The sequence below is a fragment of the Nyctereutes procyonoides genome, unplaced genomic scaffold (genome assembly GCF_905146905.1).
Source record: "Nyctereutes procyonoides isolate TBG_1078 unplaced genomic scaffold, NYPRO_anot_genome, whole genome shotgun sequence".
Lineage (NCBI taxonomy): Eukaryota > Metazoa > Chordata > Mammalia > Carnivora > Canidae > Nyctereutes > Nyctereutes procyonoides.
Window position 1 is genome coordinate 32934765 of NW_026575146.1, and position 23397 is coordinate 32958161.

At 38.0% G+C, this 23397-nt stretch overlaps 2 protein-coding genes across 3 annotated transcripts in view; one reads left to right on the top strand and one right to left on the bottom strand.

The window, feature by feature from the left end:
* PTPRK (protein tyrosine phosphatase receptor type K) overlaps window positions 1-23397 on the bottom strand; it is a 523937-nt gene that overhangs the window by 71753 nt on the left and 428787 nt on the right. For both annotated transcript variants that reach the window (XM_055309658.1, XM_055309656.1), the window contains exons 8-11: window positions 22966-23268; window positions 16347-16456; window positions 14828-15029; window positions 10317-10422 (exon numbers count right to left, since the gene is read on the bottom strand). In XM_055309658.1, the coding sequence (XP_055165633.1) occupies window positions 10317-10422; window positions 14828-15029; window positions 16347-16456; window positions 22966-23268 (721 nt within the window). The remainder of the gene's footprint in view (window positions 1-10316; window positions 10423-14827; window positions 15030-16346; window positions 16457-22965; window positions 23269-23397) is intronic.
* Window positions 19480-20308, top strand: LOC129499788 (small ubiquitin-related modifier 2-like). The gene has a single exon (XM_055309659.1). It carries the CDS (start codon window positions 19571-19573, stop codon window positions 19856-19858), a length of 288 nt encoding a protein of 95 aa, XP_055165634.1. The 5' UTR covers window positions 19480-19570; the 3' UTR covers window positions 19859-20308.

Genomic DNA, 23397 nt, shown 5'->3' on the forward strand with positions numbered 1-23397 from the left:
CAGATGGGGGTCTTGGTTCTGGTACTTTTATTTATTTTTTATTTTTTTATTTTTACTTTGTTTTATTTTTTTGGTTCTGGTACTTTTAAATGTTTACAGTTAAGGTTTCCCTCTGAAAGGACAGGAGGGGAGGGCCGCCTGAGGCCAGCACCGGGGTGCCCTGGGGTGGGGTGGCCGTCAGGCTGGGGCTCCTGCCCCAGCTTCCCCCCCGGGGCCTGCACTGCGGCCCCGGGCTCTGCCGAAGCCCAAGGGGCGCGGGCGACAGGCACAGATGGATGGAAATGTGTCCTTGCCCCTGAGATAGGCGGCTTCCTCTTTTCTGACGTGTTCCTAATAAAATGTTACAAATTGTAGAAACAGATGGCATTTTCCCTGTTAAAGCTGGAACCTCAGCCTTCTAAGACCTTCTTGAAAGTCTTAAAACTTTCCTGCAATAGCTATGATCTTACAGAGCAAAGCCGAGGATACCTAACAACTGTGCAACGCCTGCCTAATCACTAGTAACTTTGTTTTTGATCAATTGCTGAAACGGGCGTATTCATCATATTCGTTTGTTGTAGTATATTCTTCGGGGGAACGTTTCTTAGGTGATGTGGTGCACCTGAGAAGGCTGGCATTATTAATGAATTGTAAATGTTTCTGGTGAATTCAACGACCCTGAAGATTAAGAAAGAACGCACTGTGGTCACTTAAATAAATTGAATAGAAATAAACTGTATGTAGGGCTATTGGAATCTTGAGTGTCTAGGCAAATATGCTCACTCTATATAGGGACAGCCGTCACTGAGTGACTCTCCAGCAGGAATAGAATCTTTTCTTTTCTATAAAAAGAAAGAGGAGGGAGAGACAGAGAAGACAGAGAGGCACACCAAGAGAGAGACAGAGGGAGAAAAACTGAATTTACATCTATGATAATTAAAAGTTAAATTTTCTATCGGTTTAGAATCTGGTATAAAATTCTAACTTAGGGCACCCGGGTGGGGTGGCTCAGTCAGTTAAGCATCTGCATTCAGCTCAGGTCATGATCCCCGGGGTCCTGGGACAGAGCCTCAGGTGGGGCTCCCTGCTTAGCAGGGAGTCTGCTTCTTCCTCTGCCTCTGTCCCTCCCCTCTGCTCGTGCTCCCTCTCTCTCTCTCTTTCTCAAATAAATAAAATCTTAAAAAAAATTAAAAACGGGGCAGCAAAAAAAATTAATAGATAAAAACAAATAAAAACAGGGCAGCCCCGGTGGCACAGCAGTTTAGTGTCGCCTGCAGCTTGGGGTGTGATCCTGGAGACTCGGGATCGAGTCCCATGTTGGGCTTCCCACAAGGAGCCTGCTTCTCCCTTTGCCTGTGTCTCTGCCTCTCTCTCTCTCTCTCTCTCTGAATAAATAAATAAATAAATCTTTAAAAAAATTAAAGACAATAAGATTCTAACTTAATATAAACTCTTTTACACCTACAAACAGAAGACCTTCATAGATTAAAAGAAAGAAGCTTTACAAAGGTTTTCTTTTCTTCCTAATATTTCAAGTTCCCATTTTCCATTAAAATAGTGCTAAGAACTTAGTAGTTTGCTATCTCCTTTCCTTTAGAAATAGGACAGAAATTGTATTACTGTCAGAACTCTAGATGTGGGCAAGCCGCTAAGGCAGAGGAATATGTTCCCTGAAATCACACCTAGTCCATCATTCTCTCTGCAGCTGCCAACCTGGGCCTCTGAGCTCCCAGGAAAGCTACAGACGGATACATCTCTCTGAGGGGTCCATGGAGCAGGCGCTTGGCAATTTTAAAATATGAGACAGAGGGGCACCTGGTGGCTCAGGCCGTTGGGCCTCCAACCCTTGGTTTCAATCAGCTCATGATCTCACGGGATGTGGGACTGAGCCCCGAGGCAGGCTCCAGGCTGGACGGGGAGTCGGCCTGAACGATTCTCCCCCTCTGATCCCTGCCCCCCTGCTCATGCGCCCTCTCTCCCTCTTTTTCTATCTTTCTAAAAATAGATAAATATTCCAAAAAATTAAATACAGGAAATACATAAGCACAACCCTTGGAGAGAAAGGGGAATCGTAGCTGACATAGGCTATGTTAAGCAGACCTCATCTCTTTTTCTTTCTTTTTTTTTTTTAAATTAAAATCAATGTTTTATTTATTTTATTTTGACAATCATTTTTATAAATTTATTTTTTATTGGTGTTCAATTTTCTTTTTATTTTCAACTTAGAATCCATATGTTATGTTACACACCCGCATATCCTGTGGATGCGCACTTTTAGGTGGACAAGCATACACATGCACGCTCCCCCAACAAGTCAGTGCTCACATTCTTGCCCTCCTGGGCAATAATGATAATTACTCATACTCGTTAATCATTTACTCTAATCCTTAAAAATAAATTCCTCACCCATTATCCCATACCTCTAGAAAAGTCCAGAAAATCTAGTAAACAGTCTTAATTAATTCTGTCGAACTGACATAGGTTGTACATTCCAAATTAAGGAACTTGGTGCAAGACAGCTTGTCTCTCCACATATACTCGGAGCAAAACAAACTGACGACACTGGAGAGGAGTAAAAGAAGAAAAGGAACAATCTGGTCTCGGGGAAAGATCTCACTGAATTTGAGATGAAACCTCAAACTAAAACTTATAAAATTCAGTTTTTAAAAGGAATTAGCCTTCCCTCACTGATTAATCTGTGTGAGCAGGCTACTGTCCAACCACACACTTCCACTTTTTTAAAGTCTGTTTTTTTCCCCTGCTACTTTCTTATTTATCAATACAAATTAACTAAAGGACAGAAATTAAGGAATGAGAAATCAAATTAGAAGTGATTTGACTGATTACATGAAACAGGCCTGTGCTTTTCCATCCTTGTGATTGTCTAATTACCTAACGGTACTCAACTCTAGCTGGATCTAAATATTATTTGAGCTTAGTACTCTAGCAATTTAAAATATTCCAAAGCCACTTAGATAGCTGTACTTCACTCTGCCCATATTTCATATTTCCCCATTCCTTTTAATTAAAGTTTTAAAATATTTCTATAATTAAGTTAAAATCAATATACTGGCATCATGAATCTTCGCTTGATGCTGAAAATATGGTTTCCTTATGTTAAACTAAAATTGATTTCACTTTAATTTGATTAGACATTGGTATGTAGTCATTTTTAGTTTTTTGGGACGCCAAATGATGACTCCTTATCATACGATTTTCCTTCAGTTACAAAACTAAAAAAATGTACAAGGGGATTTTACCATTAGCTCGAAAAGTGATTATATGGTACATATAGTAGATGGTCTGCTTGGTTTCATGCTTAAAATTGTTGAAGCTGAAACCAAAATTACCTACAATAGCCTGCTGTGTTGTTTTTTTGTTGTTGTTGTTGCTTTTTTTTTTTGTTTTTTTTTAACCCATTAGTAAGTAAGACCTCTGAGAATCTGGTCTTAGTTTTAGGCTGCGTAACTTTTTAGTGACAGCGAATAACAATTACACAATTGTACACTTCTCATTTCGTACCTAAAATGTCTCCTTAAAGCTTCAGGAGAAATTCCCTAGCCCCAGTGTTTTGCTCTTTTTCTTATGAACAGACTTCCTAAGATCTCACAGCCTCCGCTGCTCCTGTGGTCCTAATGCAAACATTTTCATGATCCAGAGTGGAGGTTTAAATATCGTTTTGGTGACCATGATATTCCCTGCGCTTCATCTCTTCATTCCTTAAACACACAAGCCACGTCCCTCAGGACTTCCTTATTTCTGTAAGAGGAACGATCAGTTTCTGAATCAACAGAGCTCAAATTCTGGCATTAACTTTAATAACTTCTATTTTTAGCCACATTTCTACCTCCCTTGTAATATACCATTTCTTTTCGCTCCCAACGCTGCCCTCTTTAGGGGGGTATTTATATCTTTAGGTTCCTATTACTGATTTAGTTTTCTTGCTCTTATTTTTTTCTTCATATACTCCAGACAACTACCCATCCATCCATCCATCCATCCATCCATCCATCCTTCTATCCATCCAGCTACCCATCCACCCATCACTCTATCCATTTAGTGTTTTTTGAGTATTCTTTATATGCTGCGAGCTGCTCATGGAGAACACAAAACACAACCACTTTTCAAACTGCTGATACTTTGCTAAGACACCGCTTTGAGCATTAATTACTCTCCTCCAACTTTTTACTTTGTCAAAACTATGTGCAGCTCTCCCATGGTCAAAATCCATACTTTTTACACTAGGGTCAGTATCTTACCACAACTTTTACCTTATACCTCCACTCTTGCTCTCTCTACCTCCTGACATATAGACTCCACCACAAACTTGAATGACCACTGTTACTAAACATACCAAACATACGGTGAGTTTCTAGCTTTTCTACTTCTGCTAGAAAACCTTCTCGGACTAGTTCACATCTTAGTGTTATTCGGTCTTCTAAAGCCAATGGAGGTAATTCTATAGGTGGAGGTAGACAACGGAGGGATGAAATGGGGCAAAGGAATCAGAGTCAAGTGACATGCTTTTTCCATTCAGTCCAAATTATAATGACAGATTCATTGAGGAAAACCATCAAGTGTATGGCTCAGGGATTCTGGGCTTGAGAAAAAGCCCCAAACTACTGTCTTATAATATTTATTGTGCTTATCACTAACATGCTACATTACAAATATGATCTGGTATGCAACTAAAGAGGGTGGCTATCGTATTTTTAACTCTAGGGCCATTCATTCATTCATTCATTCATTCATCAACTATCTGTTGAGGGCCTATGACATGCGCTGCACTATTTTAAGTGCTGAGTTAACAGTAATGAACACAGGAGTAAAAGTCTCTGCTCTCATGAAGTTTACATTCTAGTGGGAAATGCAAATAAATTTAAACAAATACATAATATGTCAAGATGAAGTAAGTGCTCTAAAGAGAAATAAAGCAGAATAAGGGAAATAAGGGATAATAAGATTGAAGACTTCTATTTTATATGCAGGGGTCAAGAAAGAACTATGTGATAAAATGCCTTTTAAGGAGAAACCTGAAGAGAAGATTTCAACTACGTGGGGTGCTTCTACCAGTTGCCTCCTCCTGCAAAATAAATGACCCTAGAACTGTGGCTCAAAACCATACACGTTTAATACCGCACAGTTTTTGTAGGTTGGAAATTTAGGAGTGGCTTAGCCAAATGGTTCTGGCTCAAGATTTCCCATAAGGTCACAATCAAGTTACTGGCTGGGGCTGCAGTCATCTAAAGGGCTGGAGACAATCACACTACTAGGTATTTATCCAAAGGATACAAACATAGTGATTCAAAGGGGCACCTGCACCCCAATGTTTATAGCAGCAGTGTCCACAGCAGCCAAACTATGGAAAGAGCCCAGATGTCCATCGACAGATGAATGGATAAAGATGCGAGATCTATACATATGTATTTATGAATAAGAACAAGAATTAGGAAACAAAACAGTCATCATCAGTCGAGGGACAGTTAGGCTGTTTCCATAGCTTTGCTATTGTAGAAGATGCTGCTATAAACATTAGGGTGCATGAATCTCTTTGAATTAGTATTTTTGTATCCTCTGTATAAATACCCAGTAGTGCAATTACTGGATTGTAGGGTAGCTCTATTTTTAACATCTTCGAGGAACCTCCATCCTGTTTTCCAGAGTGGCTGCAAGGAAAGGGTGATTGTGACTGCATTTCATGACTATCTCCTAATTACCTAAGAATACAAGGCAGTTAATGTTTTAAAGTGAAAAATTAAGTTTTACCCACAAAATAAACATTTGGTTATCCTAGAATAAATAGTTAGCTTTCTGCCAGCTTAAAATAGGTAAGGTTTTTATTTGGAAAATGCTGCAATTACATATGCATTCACTTGTTACGTCTTACAATAAAATAAACCGAGTTCACCACTGAGGGACTCTTCCCCATTTCTGCAATATGCTGCTGCTGCTATGTGTTTCATTATTTGAAAACACAGCTACATATGGTCAATCTTTTAATAAGTGGGACATTCTATACATTATAATTTATGATTATATCTACTCAGGTTAGAATTGGAATCCGACTATGAAAAACAGAAAATGTTTTAGAGAAAAAAAAGGGGGGAAATAAATTATGCATTCTAGGGAACTGGTTCCAAATGTGGGTAATAGTCCTTCTGAATCATACTAATAATAATTGTCAAGTGATGCCAGTTTTAGGGATAGATCTTAAATAGTTGGTAAGGAGACTCAAAGGTCTAGGTGAGTAAGACAGCAGCTTTTGGCCATTAGAATAATCACATATTCAAAAATTAATTATCTCAAAAAACCCACACTTGCCAGAATTGCACTGAACACGTTCACATTAGCGTGTGGACACTTTAAGGCCAGTCCTAGAGGATAACAGAAGAACAAAGTGGTCGGTGACCCTGAGCGCTGCCTTATTTAGAACAGGATGTTTTTGCTGGAGTCTACATTATTTGCTCCATGTACATCACGATAGTTTAGCAAGCAAAACAAGAACTAGATAACGCACATTATAACTTCTCATATACAAAAGAACTCACAAAGAGAGAGCCTGCCTTCTTTTTGATTCGGGATAGCAATAAAATACAACATATAACAACCTTTGTGATTACTTAATAACCTCAAAAATTTATCTTGGATTCTTAGATGGCCTTTGGCTTTGCTACCACTTGTAAAATAAAAACTGTCATCACCTCTCATCTAAAGTCTTCGTCTCCTTCCTCTTCTCATGGAGCTTTCTCATGGTCCCCATGAGGTCCCTTCTCATGGTCCCCACGGGGACCACGCTGCATTCAGCCTGGTTTATTCCCAGCTCATCCTCTCTATCAGGGTGATCTTTCCAAGAACATAAAATTGCTCATGATGGTTTCCGCTTACAGTCATTCTGTGGCCACATTCAGTTGCTGGACGGGCGCTAAAGAGCCTCCTCCTCTGGCCCCCACTTACTTCTCTCGCCCCTCTTCTCCCACAGACCCTTCCCCCTCCATGATCTGAACTACGGGCAGTTCTGGAATGGACCACACTGTCATGCATCCAATCATTTGCTTCACAATTGTCGGGGAGGACCACCATGCCTTCTCTTCTTGGCAACCTCTCCCCTTCCAAAGCAACCCTGGCTGAGCTCAGGCTTACATCACCTTCAAAACTCAGCTCTAGTACCACAGCTCCTAACTGCTGTCTTTTCACTTCTTATGCTGCATTGTTATTCCCTGATTTATGCGTCTGCCATTCCCAACTGACCGCACCTCCGCGATCACCTTCCACGGATTTCTAGTCCAAGTATCCAGTCCAGCCCCTGGCGCATATTGAATGTAACTGGAATCAATGAATTTCTAGGAACCGTTGGTAACTTTAGCTTTCTCGATAACACTAACCTGACCTCAATGTACAGACTCTATACAATGAGGTGCTAGAGGCTTTACGAATTGGAGTTCGTCTGACATAAGGAAAACTGGAGTAGAACAACTTAGATATTTTGTCTGGACTTGGGACAAATGGCTGGTAAAATGCAATCTGGCAGAGGGTACTAATGCAATCTGGTAAAGTAGGGCAAGACAGCTCCTAGTAGTGAGGGCCTATCGTAGCAGACAAAACTAACAGACAAGATGCTCTCAGGAGGTTTAGCTGGGTGGTAAATAGGCCCAGCTTTCACTGGGAGGGGAGAAGATGGCCACAGCCCAAGCATTAGCAGGTAAGAGATCTGAATGGGCCAACATAAATAAGAATCTGCCTGAAACGTCAAATTGTTTCAGGAGTCTAAAGAAGTGATGGACATCCAGACAAAGATTTGAAGCACAGATCTATGAAAATGGATTATACCAATTTGGGTCCTCATTTTCAAAGAAATTAAAGCACTGGACAAGATAAGCCTTAGGATTAGGCTCTGGTTATTGGTAGCATTATCAAAGGTAGGGTTGTGGTCAGAGGAAAGAAGACAGGATTATCTCCTGGGAAGATTCAAAAAGCAAAAGAAGCTGGGTACCTAGGTGGCCCAGTCAGTTGAGTGTCTGCCTTCAGCTCACGTCATGATCCCAGGATCCTAGGGTGGAGCCAGGGGGAGAGTCTGCTTCTCCCTCTCCCTTTGCCTCTCCCCCTGCTCCTGCTCTTTCTCCCTCTCTCTCTCAAATAAATCAATAAAATATTAAAAAACAACAACAACAACAAAAAAAAACAGCAAAGGAAGTAGAGCTCATAAGAAGCCCAGTTGCCCAACTAGACCAGTCTGGTCCTGCCACCTGGTCCCCACCTATGGGTAGTCCCAAATAGCTGGGCAAGTCATTGTAAAAAAAATAATGATGGGCAGGATGGATTAGAATATTATTTGGAAACCTATTTTTTTCCCTTTTAGTAACATTCTTTTAAAATAGTTATTTGCTTATATATCATTTAATTATTTTTTTCTTATAGAATTCCTGGCTGTAAATTAAGTCTTTGGGGGGCACTAATCTCTTACAATGTAAAATTTGGAGTTCTTGGCCACTGAAATCAATTCCAGAAAAGGTGAAAGGTCTTCCCAACAAATACAAAGTACATTTCTGTGTTAGAGAAAAGAGGATACAGGATTATCAAGGATGATTTCTGTATAACCACTAGTTCAGACTGTATGAATTTTTGGAAATCAAAAATTTTGTAATAAGTAAATGTCAACAAAGTACTAGAAAGGCCTTTGATTTCAAAACATGTTATTGATAACATACTCACTGATTCAATAAAGTTCCTTAACACTGATTATGAGCAAAGGGTTTCCAAGGCTGCAGACCCCTCTGATGGTCCGTGACAGATCTGGGCACAGGCTGTGTGTTCAGTTGTGATCATTTTGTCTTTGATTTACACAGCTGAGCACAGTGCCAGGCACATAATACACAATCAGTTACTGTTTGTGTAATAAATTGATTACATGAATAAAGAGCTGGTATAAGTGACAGTAATTAGCACGAGGGTACAATAATAATCATACACTTCTGGGTGCAGCTTACATTAAGTAAAGCTGAATTCACTCAAATATCTAACTCTTACAAGATGAATGCAAGTACCTGGTAGCTCATTTAAGCAGCCATAGCAGAACTGAGCACCTAGAAAGTAAATTTTATCACAGGTAGGAACATGTGAATGACCCTGATTACTTGTCAATAGAAAAAGATGTTGAATGCAGGCATTTCCTCCTTCTCCCCTGGATCAGCAATCAGATTCACTCACAGATCACTGATTCCTGAATAGCGCTATATACGTACTTTCCATTTTCAAGTAGCTCGTGCTTCCTAAGTGTTTATATCACAAGTCTATTTAGTCATCCCTCTAGCTCTCCAGCATGGTTTTCCTGTGACTTTTAGCTAGAACAGAAAGGAGTTTTCTTTATGAATTCAATTTCTTCTGTTCATTTTTTTTAAATTAAAAAAAAAAAACCTTCCTTCCCTATCATGTAGGGACTGGTCCAATGGTTCATTTGTGCTTGCAGGCTAAATGTATTTACTTTCCACACAGAACAAAGATTAATTTTATTTTCTTAGTGATTATGTAAACAACCTGAGTTAATTATGAAATACTTTCACTGGTTTCTGTGCCTTGATTTACTTCTGGAGGTAAGTATAAAAATAAAAGTATTCACAAAATCTACACGTCCCATAAGGAAATTTGCTTAGGCTTTGGACATTTATCTAATTACAAATGTGAAGAATTAAAATCATTGGGATAATTCAAATCAATTGATAACAGCATGGCTCATAATCTGCAAGATGAGGGTAATATGGGAGATTTTAATATAGGACAGAAAAAGGAAATGGCAAATTGAATTTTAATATTTACTAGGAATTCCTGATAAGCAACAATTTAGGAATTAAAACGTCACATAAGCTGCATTCATTATAACTAATCTCATTTTATTTCCTCAAAGCTTCCTATTTTTCAATCACTCATATGAAATTATTCAGAACAGATTTAATGCATTGGACAGGAGTTATTTTCCCACTCTATTTCTGACAAATACCTTCAAAGCTCATATCCCATAGACACAAACAGAGGAGGTGGAATGAAATGGAACTAGAGGAAAATAAAAATCAAAGAGCAAGGCTCTTAAACAGTACAGAGAAAGGTTCAGTTCATGAATATCTCAAAAGCCCCCTTAGAATTTTACTCTTAAAAGTCTATCCGTAGGCTTTGTCCAAATGAAAACCAGACAAAACCAAAACAACACAAAAATAAAACCTTTCTGACAGTCATCGTCAAATGAACATCTCTTAGAAATGAATCACTGTATCGACCACCAAGCAACTATGAGAAAACATCTCACCTGCTGCTGTTTTCCCCTGTTACTATTATTTTCCCCCTCTTACCTGATTGGTGCCCCTTTGGCCTGTGCTGGTCTCAACAACACGGTTATCGTGGTGGCCGTTTCATTGAGAGAGGCATCGACTCCTTCATAGTCAGGTAAAGTTGGAGCTGGAAGGGATTAATGAGAGAAGAAATAAGTTTCTGTCAACAGAATGATAGTTCAGGATGAATAAATGGTGGGAAACCAATCACATATTTAACTTTCTAGGGACACCTGGGTGGCTCATGGTTGACCATCTGCCTGTGGCTCAGGGAGTGATCCCGGGGTCCTGGGATCGAGTTGAGCATCAGGTTCCCCACAGAGAGCCTGTCTCTGCCTCTGTCTCGTCTCTCTGCCTCTCTCTCTGTGTGTCTTGTGAATAAATAAATAAAAAATCTTGATTTTCTAAAATATATCTTATTTTGTAGAATAACATATACTACTGAATGTTAACCTTGGGAATCTAAAGCAGCAGAAGATATGAAGCCACAATTTGTTGTTGAAATTTATTTATTTATTTATTTATTTGTTTATTTATTTATTTTTTAAATTTTTTATTTATTTATGATAGGCACACATTGAGAGAGAGAGAGAGAGAGAGAGGCAGAGACACAGGCAGAGGGAGAAGCAGGCTCCATGCACCGGGAGCCCGATGTGGGATTCGATCCCGGGTCTCCAGGATCGTGCCCTGGGCCAAAGGCAGGCGCCAAACCGCTGCGCCACCCAGGGATCCCTGTTGTTGAAATTTAAATCATCACCTGGTGACCTGGACATACATGCCAGACATTCTGTGAAGGTACTTTGGCTTTTAGTTTCCTGAGACCTTGAAACCTGCACTGATGGGATGGGAGGTGAATAGTGTCGACCCTGGAGAGTCCTGGTTATGGATTCGCACGTGGAGATGTGGAGACAGAGAGGGTAGCAAGTGAGCCCAAGGCTGCCTGCTGAGTGCTCCTGTGTGTGATATAAAGGTCGTGGAATGGCCCAGTGTTCGTATCTGGATTGCAGCCTGAACAGAAACATATCAAGGAAGTGTGGTGAATGGGAATGGGAACTGCAGTTTTTTTTTGTTTTGTTTTGTTTTTTTGTTTTTTGTTTTTTTTTGGAACTGCAGTTTTTAATTAGCATGAACTAGTGCATTAGCTGCCAGATTCCTGAAAAGAAGAAACTCCTAAATTTTCAAAATATTTGATAATAGTTGGGGGTACAGGAGAGGCCTTCCCAATCTTGACCTGGGCAAAAAAGTGACCTCAAATGTCTTTCAATTATTTCTACGTAGAAAGATATTTTAGGGAGGACATAACTAGGAAAACTAGTTATCAGAGACACTGAGAACAAATGGTATCTAATATAAATGTCAAAGTATTTCATTCATTCATTGAACATTTACTGAATATATACAACATGTCAAATGTTATACATGCTATGAGTATAAAGACAAAACATGGTCTCTGATAGTTATAGAATTAAAAGTAGAGATTCACATTTTATCAAGAGTGAGAATCTTTTTTTTTCTTTTTAAATATTTATTTTCTTGAGAGAGAGAGAGAGAGAGAGAACGAGAGAACGAGCAGTGGGGAGGAGCTAGCCAAGGGAGAGGGAGAAAAAGAAGCAGGGAGTGGCACTGGATCCCAGGACCCGGAGACCACAACCAAGCCAAGGGCAGATACCCAACCGACTGAACCACCCAGGCACCCCAAGAGTGAGAATCTTATACAAAAATATATATATATATAGCCAAATTTTAAGTGATGAAAAGAGAAATCAGTTCATTCGCTAAAACGGGTTCTTAAACTAATGAGATCAGAAGCCCATGAAGGGTTTCTTATAACTCAGACTGCTGCCCCTTTCTCCTTGAGTTTCTAATTCGATAGGCCCAGGGAGGAGCTTGATAATGTGCATTTCTAGAAAATTTTCAGGTGAGGCTGATGCTGTTGGTCTGTGGACCACACCTGGAAGAAGAACCACTTGTCTAAACCAGGGTTGGGAATTAGAAAAATGAAACAGAGACAACTTCTGGATTTAGACGATGCCTGAGCTGAATGTTAAAAGGGCAGTAAAAAACTCGTCAGGACAAGAAAGCATCCAGTGAGATGCCAGAGATGGGAAGCAGATACTTGAAGACCTCATCCACGTGAAAGGAGACGTGTTCTGATGGCTAGAAGCAGGCTACTAGGCCTGGAGCTTTGGGTTCCTGGGTGGGAGTGGTGGATGGGAAGAGCCATAAATTTAATGGGCACAAACACTAATCATGCAAGGATGTTTGGACTTTGTCCTACCAAACACAGTTTATTAGATTTTGAAAAAAATTAGGGAAGAAATATATGTTGTGTAAATATCCATAGAAAAACACATTAAAGCAAGGTAAGTCTGAAGGTAAGGATAGTGCCTGGAAAGATATTTCAGGCACTAAATAAGTTCAGTCTGTCTAAAATATGATCTAGATGGAAAGGACATCAGAAAGAGACAAATTATCTGAAGAGTTATTTAGGAAGTACAATCAACAGATATTAAATATATACAATGTGTCTACACATGTGATTGTATATATAATATGCGTACTAAAACACACATACACCATGCCTCCAATAACTTGATTTTAATTTTATTTAAATTGTTTTTAAGGGATTCCTGGGTGTCTCAGTGGTTGAATGTCTGCCTTTGGCTCAGGGTGTGATCCTGGGGTCCTGGGATCGAGTCCTGCATCGGGCTCCCCGCATGGAGCCTGCTTCTCACTCTGCCTGTGTCTCTGCCTCTCTCTGTGTCTCTCATGAATAAGTAAATAAAATCTTAAAAAAATATATTTTTAAAATGGCAAGGGATATAATTTCTGCACTCAAGGAATAAATAACAATAAATTACCTTAAAATTTCAATTGATATTGAGAATCACGCTACCCATAAATTTTATTAGCCTCAGCTTGATTACTACATGTCCTGAAGACACAGTGATTGCAATCAAGTTTTTAAAGTCCAAATCAAGTACCCATGTACATAGGCTGATTCAAGTAAAAATGCAGTTAAATAATTCAAAGAAAATGCTAGATGGGTATTCTGGTCTTTAATTATACATTTTTTATTCAATAAAAAAACATGTCTAAACCATAATAAAGTTTGGTTCTTGACAATGCCTATTTGTTTAATGTTCTCAGTTTTACAAGTTCATGTAATTTTGTAACTATCTCTATTGAAGGATCTTACTCAAATACAGCACTCTGGCTCATTCTAGAGGGCGGGAGACATGTTTCACTGTACAATGATATCATTAGATCATGTTTTCTAGTGATTCAATAAATATTTTAAATGGATGATTTAAAATTGTTTCATTAGGAAGTCAACTGGCGGGATCCCTGGGTGGTGCAGCAGTTTAGCGCCTGCCTTTGGCCCAGGGCATGATCCTGGAGACCCGGGATCGAATCCCACATCGGGCTCCCGGTGCATGGAGCCTGCTTCTCCCTCTGCCTGTGTCTCTGCCTCTCTCTCTCTCTCTGTGACTATCATAAATAAATGAATAAATAAAATTAAAAAAAAGGAAGTCAACTGGCAACCTCAATATATTGTTATTTTTCTGACATAATGGATGATATTTTAAAATTCTTTTTTGTTAGAAAAAGATAAATAGCTCATATTGGAATAGCTAATATTTTTCATGATATAAACTTTCAAGGTTTTATATTCAAAATGTTAACAAATGGAAATGTTACATATATAATATGTATTTATTTTAATCATTTTAAATTACTAAGATAAAACATTACATAAGCTAGAAGAGCATTAGGGCATATTACCATGCTAATTGCTGGCCAAATTTAATCAGGTTTTAACTGATGACTTGACTGAAGGAGAAATCGTATCTGTAAATAATCTAGGCAATTACAAACTGATATTGTGAACATAAAATAATGTGAAATTTAGCTCTACTTGTCTATCAACTTAAATTCTCCAGTACCCTAAACCCATTCTAAAATTTAGATGAATATACATGTGATTTTTTTTAAGAGAAAGAATGGCTTATATTTGCTTAAAAATATCAGAATGTCAGGGAAAATGGAAAAGAGACAAGGTATGTGTCATTGTAACAGCAGATCAAAGATCTCTATCATTCTTTTGATAAAATATACTTACAGTAAATATCTGATACCATAACTACCAACTCTCCTCAAAGGTATAATAAGTCTGTTAACATTCATAATAAATTTTTACGTAATTCTAATTAAGATAAAATGACATATTTAAAAAGACTGTTGTCAATTAAAAGTGACTATTTGAGATATTTTGGGGTTTGGACATGTAAGCATTTGTAATCCGTATTCATATATCATTGTTTGAAATTTTTATTTAAGTTCTAGTTAGTGAACAGATAGTGTAATACCAGTTTCAGGAGTAGTATCCACATAATTCTTTAACGAACCTTCAATCGGGAATAGCTAACTGTATTAAAGATTTAGTAAGTGAGATGACTACCCTGAGTATATGATTCTCTAGAACATGCCATTACAAACCAATCCTGTTTGCATTTTATTCCTTTGCATACCTGAGATATTGGTGGTCACATTGATGGCCGTGGCTGGCCCAAAGCCTTTGACGGTGCTGGCTCTTATGAAGAACTGGTAGGTAGTTCCAGGATGCAGATGCATAAAGACATGGTGTGTGCTGTTCCATAAGTTTGATACAGTCTGGGGAGGTCCAGCCACTGGAACTGCAGGATCAAACGATCTTATGCTGCTGTAGCTGACCTGTTTAAAGAAACAGATTCACTATTACACTTCCAATATAAGTCATGCTATAATCTAAATAAACCTCTTTTAAATAAGGTAGCATTCAAGGGTTATCTCTGTGGAGTGAATCACATTTTTCTTAAATTTCTCCTCTTTCTCATTTGGATATGTTATTTCATAGTCAGTCTGTATCTGATGTCCGTCTGTCTATCCAGCCAGCCAGCCAGCCAGCCGGCCAGCCACTCAGCCATCCATAGATATACCTAGAGGTATCATATCTGTATACGTGTATATCAGACCTGTATACGTGTTTTCTTTCATCAAAAGATAAATTAATTTACTTAAATATGGGTACACAAAAATACACAATCTTATGGTTATATATTTTAATGTACATGAAACACAGAAAGTGTTCAACAAATGCTTTTTTTAAAATTTTTATTTATTTATGATAGTCACAGAGAGAGAGAGAGAGAGAGAGAGAGAGGCAGAGACACAGGCAGAGGGAGAAGCAGGCTCCATGCACCGGGAGCCCGATGTGGGATTCGATCCCGGGTCTCCAGGATCGCACCCTGAGCCAAAGGCAGGCGCCAAACCGCTGCGCCACCCAGGGATCCCATCAACAAATGCTTGTTACAAGTCACATCATCCTATTTTGTCCGAGTTACATAACAGAGTTCATGTAAATGGCACTCGAGTGCTCATACAGTCACATTTTGTAAGACTGCCCTAGTGATTCCCATTCCCATGATGCACTTCGTAGCCACGAGAAATTTCAATGTTTTGTGTCCTCATCAACACTGACTATGCAGGAACAGAACTACACATTTGTGCAATTAGGATGATCTTTTCTTCTTTTCAGTTTCTCCTATTTAAAAATAAGATAATGATTTGTAATCAAAATTGAGATAAAGCTCTGGAATAGTCAGGTTTGTAATATGTTTTGCCGTTTAGATAGTAATTCTGAATTTATTCTGAAATAACATTCAGTGGCCTCCCCTAAATACAGTATAAAGCATGAGTATCTTAATTTTATACAAATTCATTCTTTACAATCATCAGTAAGTCTGTTTGAAAAGCTCCATCCTGCTTCCCTAAAACAACAACAGAAACATACATTTACTTTAAGAATTAGAAAATTCTAGGTGCCATCCAGTATTTGTTTTCAAACTCAATTTCGGGATCAAGGAATTTGTAAACTAAAACAGAAGAGTAATAAAAATGATTGTGATCCCCTAATCCTCACTTACTTATTTTCCATTATTTCTCCATAACTTTTTCCTTTTACTCTCCCTTCAACCCACATTTCAGTGAACTTCCTTATTGTCCCAATACCTCATATTGAGTGATGATTCCATTTGGATCCAAAGGTTCTTTCCAGTTCAAGAAGATCTTATTTTCAAAGGATGTTCCCTGAAGAGAATTGACTGGTACAGGGCCAGGCACTACAAGAATATACATTTTTGGTTAGAAAGATCATTACATCAGAAACACAAAAAGTAAATACTGTAAGTTATACAAGCTAAATTAAAAACTAAAAAAAAAAATGTGTTCTTAAAAAGAAAATAAGCTATGTCACCAGTTTTCTGATTTTAACAAATGGGAATTTCAAGTAATCTATAAGCTTCCAATGGAGACAATGTACAATTCTAAAGTTATTTTTATTCAAAAGAATATTCTATCCCCTTAGAGAGTTGAATAAATTGTGTAGTCTAGTTTTCTCTGTTGTATATCTCTAATAACATGAAGATCTCATTTGTAATTTGTGTCAAGAACAGAGCTATATTTCCCTGAAAGATATTCTGAAGATTATGATAAGCCCAAGTGTCTCCATAAACAAATGTCATTAAATAATTATAATAATAATTAACATTCCTTGGACTCAAAAGCCAAGTCATATAATACTGACTTGAAATGCCCATTAATAGTCAACCTGACTCTTTGTGCTATCCTCATTTCTATAACTTAGAAAGGACAGCATTGATGATTATAATTTTAAAAAACACGAAGATGAATAGGTTCAAATATCATTGCTTCGGTCTTTTAAATGAAATTACTTTTGCAACGCTAAGCATCAAGCCGTTTTATAACATCAGACTTGTTTTGAACTCAACAATCAGCATAACCAGTGCTGAAGTGTCCCCAGGTATGACAACAGTTGAGGAACCAGCTCCTTATTTGCAAATGTCATAGAACTGACAATGCCCAGTGACAGCGGTGAACAACGTGTCAGTTTCTATTGACAAAATATAAAACATCAGATGCTTTTGCTATTTGCTTTTGTGTGTTTTATCTAAATACACAGTTGCTATTCACACAAATATCTAGTTTCTCGTTCAGATAATGTTTAAACATGTACCCTATCCATCCTACTTTGCTTTAAAAATGTGTTTTCTTTTGAAATACTGACCCAATATTGGGCAAGTATGGTTTTTAATTAATATTCTTCCTTAATCTAACGTCTCAGTGAACTTCACACATGGCATTATCTGCAAATGTAGTTGCGGAGTATACAGCAATTTTGTGAGGATTGAAATAAATTAGAAATCACTGGATCAAAGGGAATGCGTTGTCTCGTTGCTAGCAACATCAAGAAATTCTGAATGATATGTCAAAAGAGGAAGATTTATTTCACACCACAAGGAGACGACGAATGAGGTTATGACCTCTGGGACAGCTAATCTAATTTGGCACATTAATAATAAATTCATAAAGAAAAAACCAAAAAGGAAAGAAACCCATAAGCAGAGAAGATGCTGGCACTAAACTTCAGAAGCTTGCACGTGCAGCGGTCAGCTGCGGGCACGGGGAGAGGCTAAGCGAAGTCTCCACTGCCTGCGCGTCCCAGGCCCTATAAGGGCAGAGACTGCACAGCTGGCCAGGGCAGATGGGTCCTCACGGCCCTGGGGGCTCTCGGGGGCACTTCTGGAGGCTGCCGTGGGCGTTAGTTAACCAACAAGGGTGATACGTGTTGTGTCATTTGAGGAGAGTAAAAACAAGCTTATGATTGTAATTAAGGAAAAGCATTTCTTCACCTTTTTCATAGATGGTGGCTGCGGAGGCAGGACCCCAATTAGGGAGAAACTGTTTATTTGGTGGCATTATAATTACTACCTGTGTCACCAACCACAATATGGCCAACAAATACTATATAACACGATGTGGACGTATTTCAAATGGTTTACAAATAAAGATAGTTAGAAACGTCTGCATAATTCTGCATTGGAAGAGGAGTAGAATTGAAGAGAAGCCTTCCTAGAATTTGTGTATTTCTCTGCTTTTCTTCCCCACCCCCCCTTTATAAGTGGGCTCCACACCCAGCAAGGAGCCCACGGGGCCCGAACTCACGAACCCAACCTCAAGACCTTGAAATCAAGACCTGAGCTGAGAGTAAGAGTTGGGACCCTACACCAACTGAACCACCAGCTGCTGCTCTCTGTCCGCTTTCCTGCACATACCCTACTTTGTCCATAAAATGCACTTAAGAGGACCTGCAGGCCATATTTGTAAGAGGGAAAAGTTTGTGGAAAACTCCTGGCCCGGACAGTAGCATGCTACGGATCTTGCACCAGGGTTAGTGGAGTGGACGAGAGAATTACAGGTCGGTGCCCTACAGAGCACACACGGACACAGGTGGGCTGGGGTGGGGAGTGGCCACAGGTAAATTATATTCAGGAACTCTTCACCTTTGAAGGAAGACGATGTTTACATATAATGTCTATATGTACTTTTGATTTGTGTGAATACAACACAAAGTTACTAAGCCCATCATCGTGGCATCTTTGTACTGCAGGGAATGTCTACATTTCCACATCAACAATTTTTAATGGAGACAGAATGCTGACTTTCATTCCCCTGCTTGTGATTTATTTGAGAGCTGTTTCAGCCTTTTTTTTTTTTTTTTGCGTATAAGAAAGTCCTTTAAAATATAACTTTCAAAATAGAAGAGAGAGGAAAAAGGAAATGTGGGTGGGGCAAGATTATATTAAATAAGCACTGCAGACTTTAAAATATAATAAATGTACATTTAAAAATAACTCTGTATAGCAAAAAATGTCCTCAAACCTGGGTTTTCTGCTGAGCTAACTTCATAATATTGATTTTTATAAATGGGAGGATAAAAAAATGAAAACAAAATCTCATACAAAAAATTCTACCCATGCATTAAAAAATGTATGCGATAAATTAAATATAAATTCTACCTTAGGGTTCTGGTGGGAAATCATTTTAGCTTTGCTCTCATGATTTATGGATGTCCCTAGAATTCTTTTCATGAAATTATATTCTTTTATTAGATGGTTGATAATTTATTCTTTTTCTATGTATATAGGGCAGCAATAATTTAGTAAGACTGACTTAATTAGATCATCATAACCCATCGATCTTTGCAACCATAGATTATGATTTAGATATTTTGTCCCCCTCTTAGGAACACTGAGTCATATCAAGTATTCTATGTAGACTTCTTCTGCCGCTCCTGGTGCTGCTTGTGTGCTTGTTCGGTGCGGACCTGGTACCTCTTTTGTGAAGTGGCAGCTGAGGAGACTCCGGCACTCGCCATGGCCGACAAAAAGCCCAAGGAAGGAGTGAAGACTGAGAACAACGATCATATTAATTTGAAGGTGGCGGGGCAGGATGGTTCTGTGGTGCAGTTTAAGATTAAGAGGCATACACCACTTAGTAAACTAATGAAAGCCTATTGTGAACGACAGGGTTTGTCAATGAGGCAGATCAGATTCCGATTTGATGGGCAGCCAATCAATGAAACAGACACACCTGCACAGTTGGAAATGGGGGATGAAGATACAATTGATGTGTTCCAGCAGCAGACAGGAGGTGTCTACTAAAAAGGGAACCTGCTACTTTACTCCAGAACTCTGTTCCTCCAGACCAAGAAGACATTCTCAAATAGAAAGCCGTAATTTGGTTCCACCACATCCTGACTACTACAGTATAGTTTTCTCTATTCTTTCATTTTCCCCTTCCCCATTCCTTTATTGTACATAAAGTAACTGTGTATGTTCACAAGCATATTGCATTTTTTTGACTAAATGGCCAATGGTATGTTTTGATCGACATCAAATGGAGATGGGATGGGGGAAAATACTGCTTCTGTGAAAATACCCCCTCTCTCCATTAGTGGCATGCTCAGTCAGCTCTTATCTTTATATTCCAGTAAGTTATTTTGCTCTCACTGTTTAACAAAAAAAAAAGAACAACATAAAAATCCTTGCAAACCTTGTTCGATTGGAGAATTTTAATGTTTTTCATTTATCATTGTAAAACGGACAATTTTATAACTTTTTTGTATGTAGCTGTTACATGTAGGGCAATCTGTCTTTAAGTAGGGATAAATTACTCTAAAAGAAATGAATCTTAGATAGTTTTCCCTTCAAGTCAAGCGTCTTGTTGTTTAAATAAACTTCTTGTTTAAAATGAAAAAAAAAGTATTCTATGTAGAAAATGGAGTTCATGTGGGCAGATCTGAAGACTGAGTTACTCGAAAATACTTTATATGAAGTTTGTCCTTCAGTCATTTAGTTTTACATCTAAAACAAAAAAGAAAAAACTCTCACGGTAGAATTATTCCATGACCTTGCAACTCATATAATTATAGCCGATAAAAAAAGGTTCTTCAAAGCATAGATGAAAATAAAACTAAAAAAAGAAATGATATTGAAATTGCATACTATATAGTTAATTTCATTTTATGTTTATAAAACTGTATCTCTATAAAATAGCACAGTCATGAAGTTGATGAATTTAGGATATAATTAAAGATTCCATAGCAATTCACCTCCTGATTATTAATTTGGTTGTATGTGCACCCAAAAATACATTTAAAAATTTAATGAAATATGAACAAGTTATATGAGCCTGACTATATTCTTTGCTTTATGGGGAAGAAAGGCAAACTAAAAGCCATATCAAAGTACACCGCCAAAATGAATTATATTATTAGAGAGTGACTGTCAAAGAAGCACAAATGTAATTGAGTCTAAAACAACCAATTAAGAATCCAAGTTTTTTAAAATTTTAAGTGTAGGCAATAAAGTGTGTGAGTACATTCTTATTACTAAAGACATGGCTTACACATGTATAGTGTAATGCAAATGTTTTAATATTTATCTCACGTTATGAAATGAGATATTTTTCAGCGCTTTTGCATCTGTGCTTAGACTTTGTTTCTATCACACATCTAAGAAGCAACTATGCTAATTATTCTTTTTTATACAATCATGTGTTGGGGTGTGTTTATGTGTGTGTTTGGGGAGGTGGATGAGTGTGTGTTTATGTCTTAGAGCAAGTTTTACTGTTTGAAATATTAGGTGCAAGTTCAAGTATGATAATTGAGGTAATCATGTTTGGTTTCCTTACACATGGACAAAGTACATTTACCATAAATAAGTCTTAGGTTTGTTCTTTGAAAATTTTAGAAACATGAGAATAACTCCATGCATATTTTAGGACAATATTATTACCTTCAAAATCTGAGCTAAATGAGGTTGAAAAGCACTCACTTCTCTTTATGACAACAAAAATAATAGAACAAATCTGGGTGATTTCTACTTTCCAGAGTGAGAGAGCTTGAAGTGATACAGAGAAACTTCTAGAAACAGTGGTATACTGACCTATCTTAAGGCAATTTTATACTTGATAGTCATCAAAATATACAGCTGAGCCTAAAGTTGAGAACTTGAGGCAAACTGGAAACACTTGAGTATGAAATACATCCTGTTTTCTGAAATCCAAACAAAAATATGGCCCTACTGACAGGTGATTCAAGGAGAATTTTAGAAGGGGATGGAACCTGAGAGAACATCTTATTTAAACTTTCATATAGAGATGAAAAATGGAAACCTAGCCGAGTAAATAGATTGTGGAAGGTGATAGAGTTACCAGGGCCAGCACTGAAAACTCAGGAGTCCTGACTCACAGTCCAGCTTTGCCTCCATTCACTAAATAGGCCATGTTTTTTTCCCCAAACACTTTCATTCATAGTGGTAAATTTTGAAAATGAATCATCTTAGGGATGGCTGGGTGGCTCAGCGGTTGAGCATCTGCCTTTGGCTCAGGTCATGATCCTGGGGTCCTGGGATCGAGTCCAACATTGAGCTCAACGCAGGGAGCCTGCTTCTCCCTCTGCCTGTGTCTCTTCCTCTCTCTGTGTGTCTCTCATGAATAAATAAATAAAAATCTTTAAAAAATGAAATATCTTACCTGTCTTACTTTTATTATCAGAATATCGTCATTTGTACTTTTAATCAAGAAAGGTACTCATTCACATTAATGATGAACTATCGTGCTATAGCAGGTGTGTGAAAATTATGATATTAATATAAATGTTCCTATGACTTAATAATTCTGAAGTGATACACATAGAAATTGGACATAATATAGTTAAATTCCTTGGGTGGTAATTAAATGGATAAAAGATGACAGCTTGCCGATATCTGATAAGGGCCTTTAGACTTAAAAATATGAACTTCAAACCTTCTTTTGTATTTAAACTTACATAAGACCATCTAAAAATGAGTGGAACAGGCAAACAGTGCTCTTTTCAAATATTAAGGAAAATGAAAGCTGCTATTATTGGTTTGTAAAATGCAGAAACCTGAATTTTAGTCAAGTGCATTTCGCCAATAGGTAAATGATGTAATGCCATGAATAGTGAAAATTACTTTTGCACACTTGATAGGAAAAACTTAGTATTTAAAATTTCGTGTAGTTGTTACTTTAACATATAAAAACAGAAAACAGTAGGGGTACATTTCATCCAATATTAGATGCTACTCCGAAGGATATTAATAAGCTTCTTTGTTTAAGGCAAACTCTTTTCAAAGTTAACCTTGTTAAGAGTAATTTTGGCGACTCTATAGAAAACTGTAACCAATTACATAATCCCGTTATATAATTCCCCCTTTTTAAAATAACGAAGTATGAACAAACATACCATCTTCATCAGTTTGAATAATCGTCTCTTCACTCTCCTTCCTGCCTTCTGGATTGGTTAGGATCATCTTGAGGCTGACATTTGTATAAGGTGGCAGATGGTTCACAACATGCTGAGGGGCTTTGGGGTCCATGTCCAAACAGTCTGCCTTGCTCTCGTTGTGACCACGGAAGTAATGGTAGCAGATAGTGACATTAAAAGTGTGGCAACGAGTGATGTTATAACCCAAGGATTCCCAGTCCACGGCAATGCGTCTTGCCTGTATCTCAGCAATCTTTAACGTCTTCGGGGTTCGCATAGGTTCTGAAAAATACATCAGAGATGCAGATAGCTGTCACCTTTATAACAAATAGTCCTGGTAAATTCAAACACTGAGCGTGACACAGCCTGTGTAAACCTAGGAAAATCTGGAAGTCATCTTTTATTCTCATT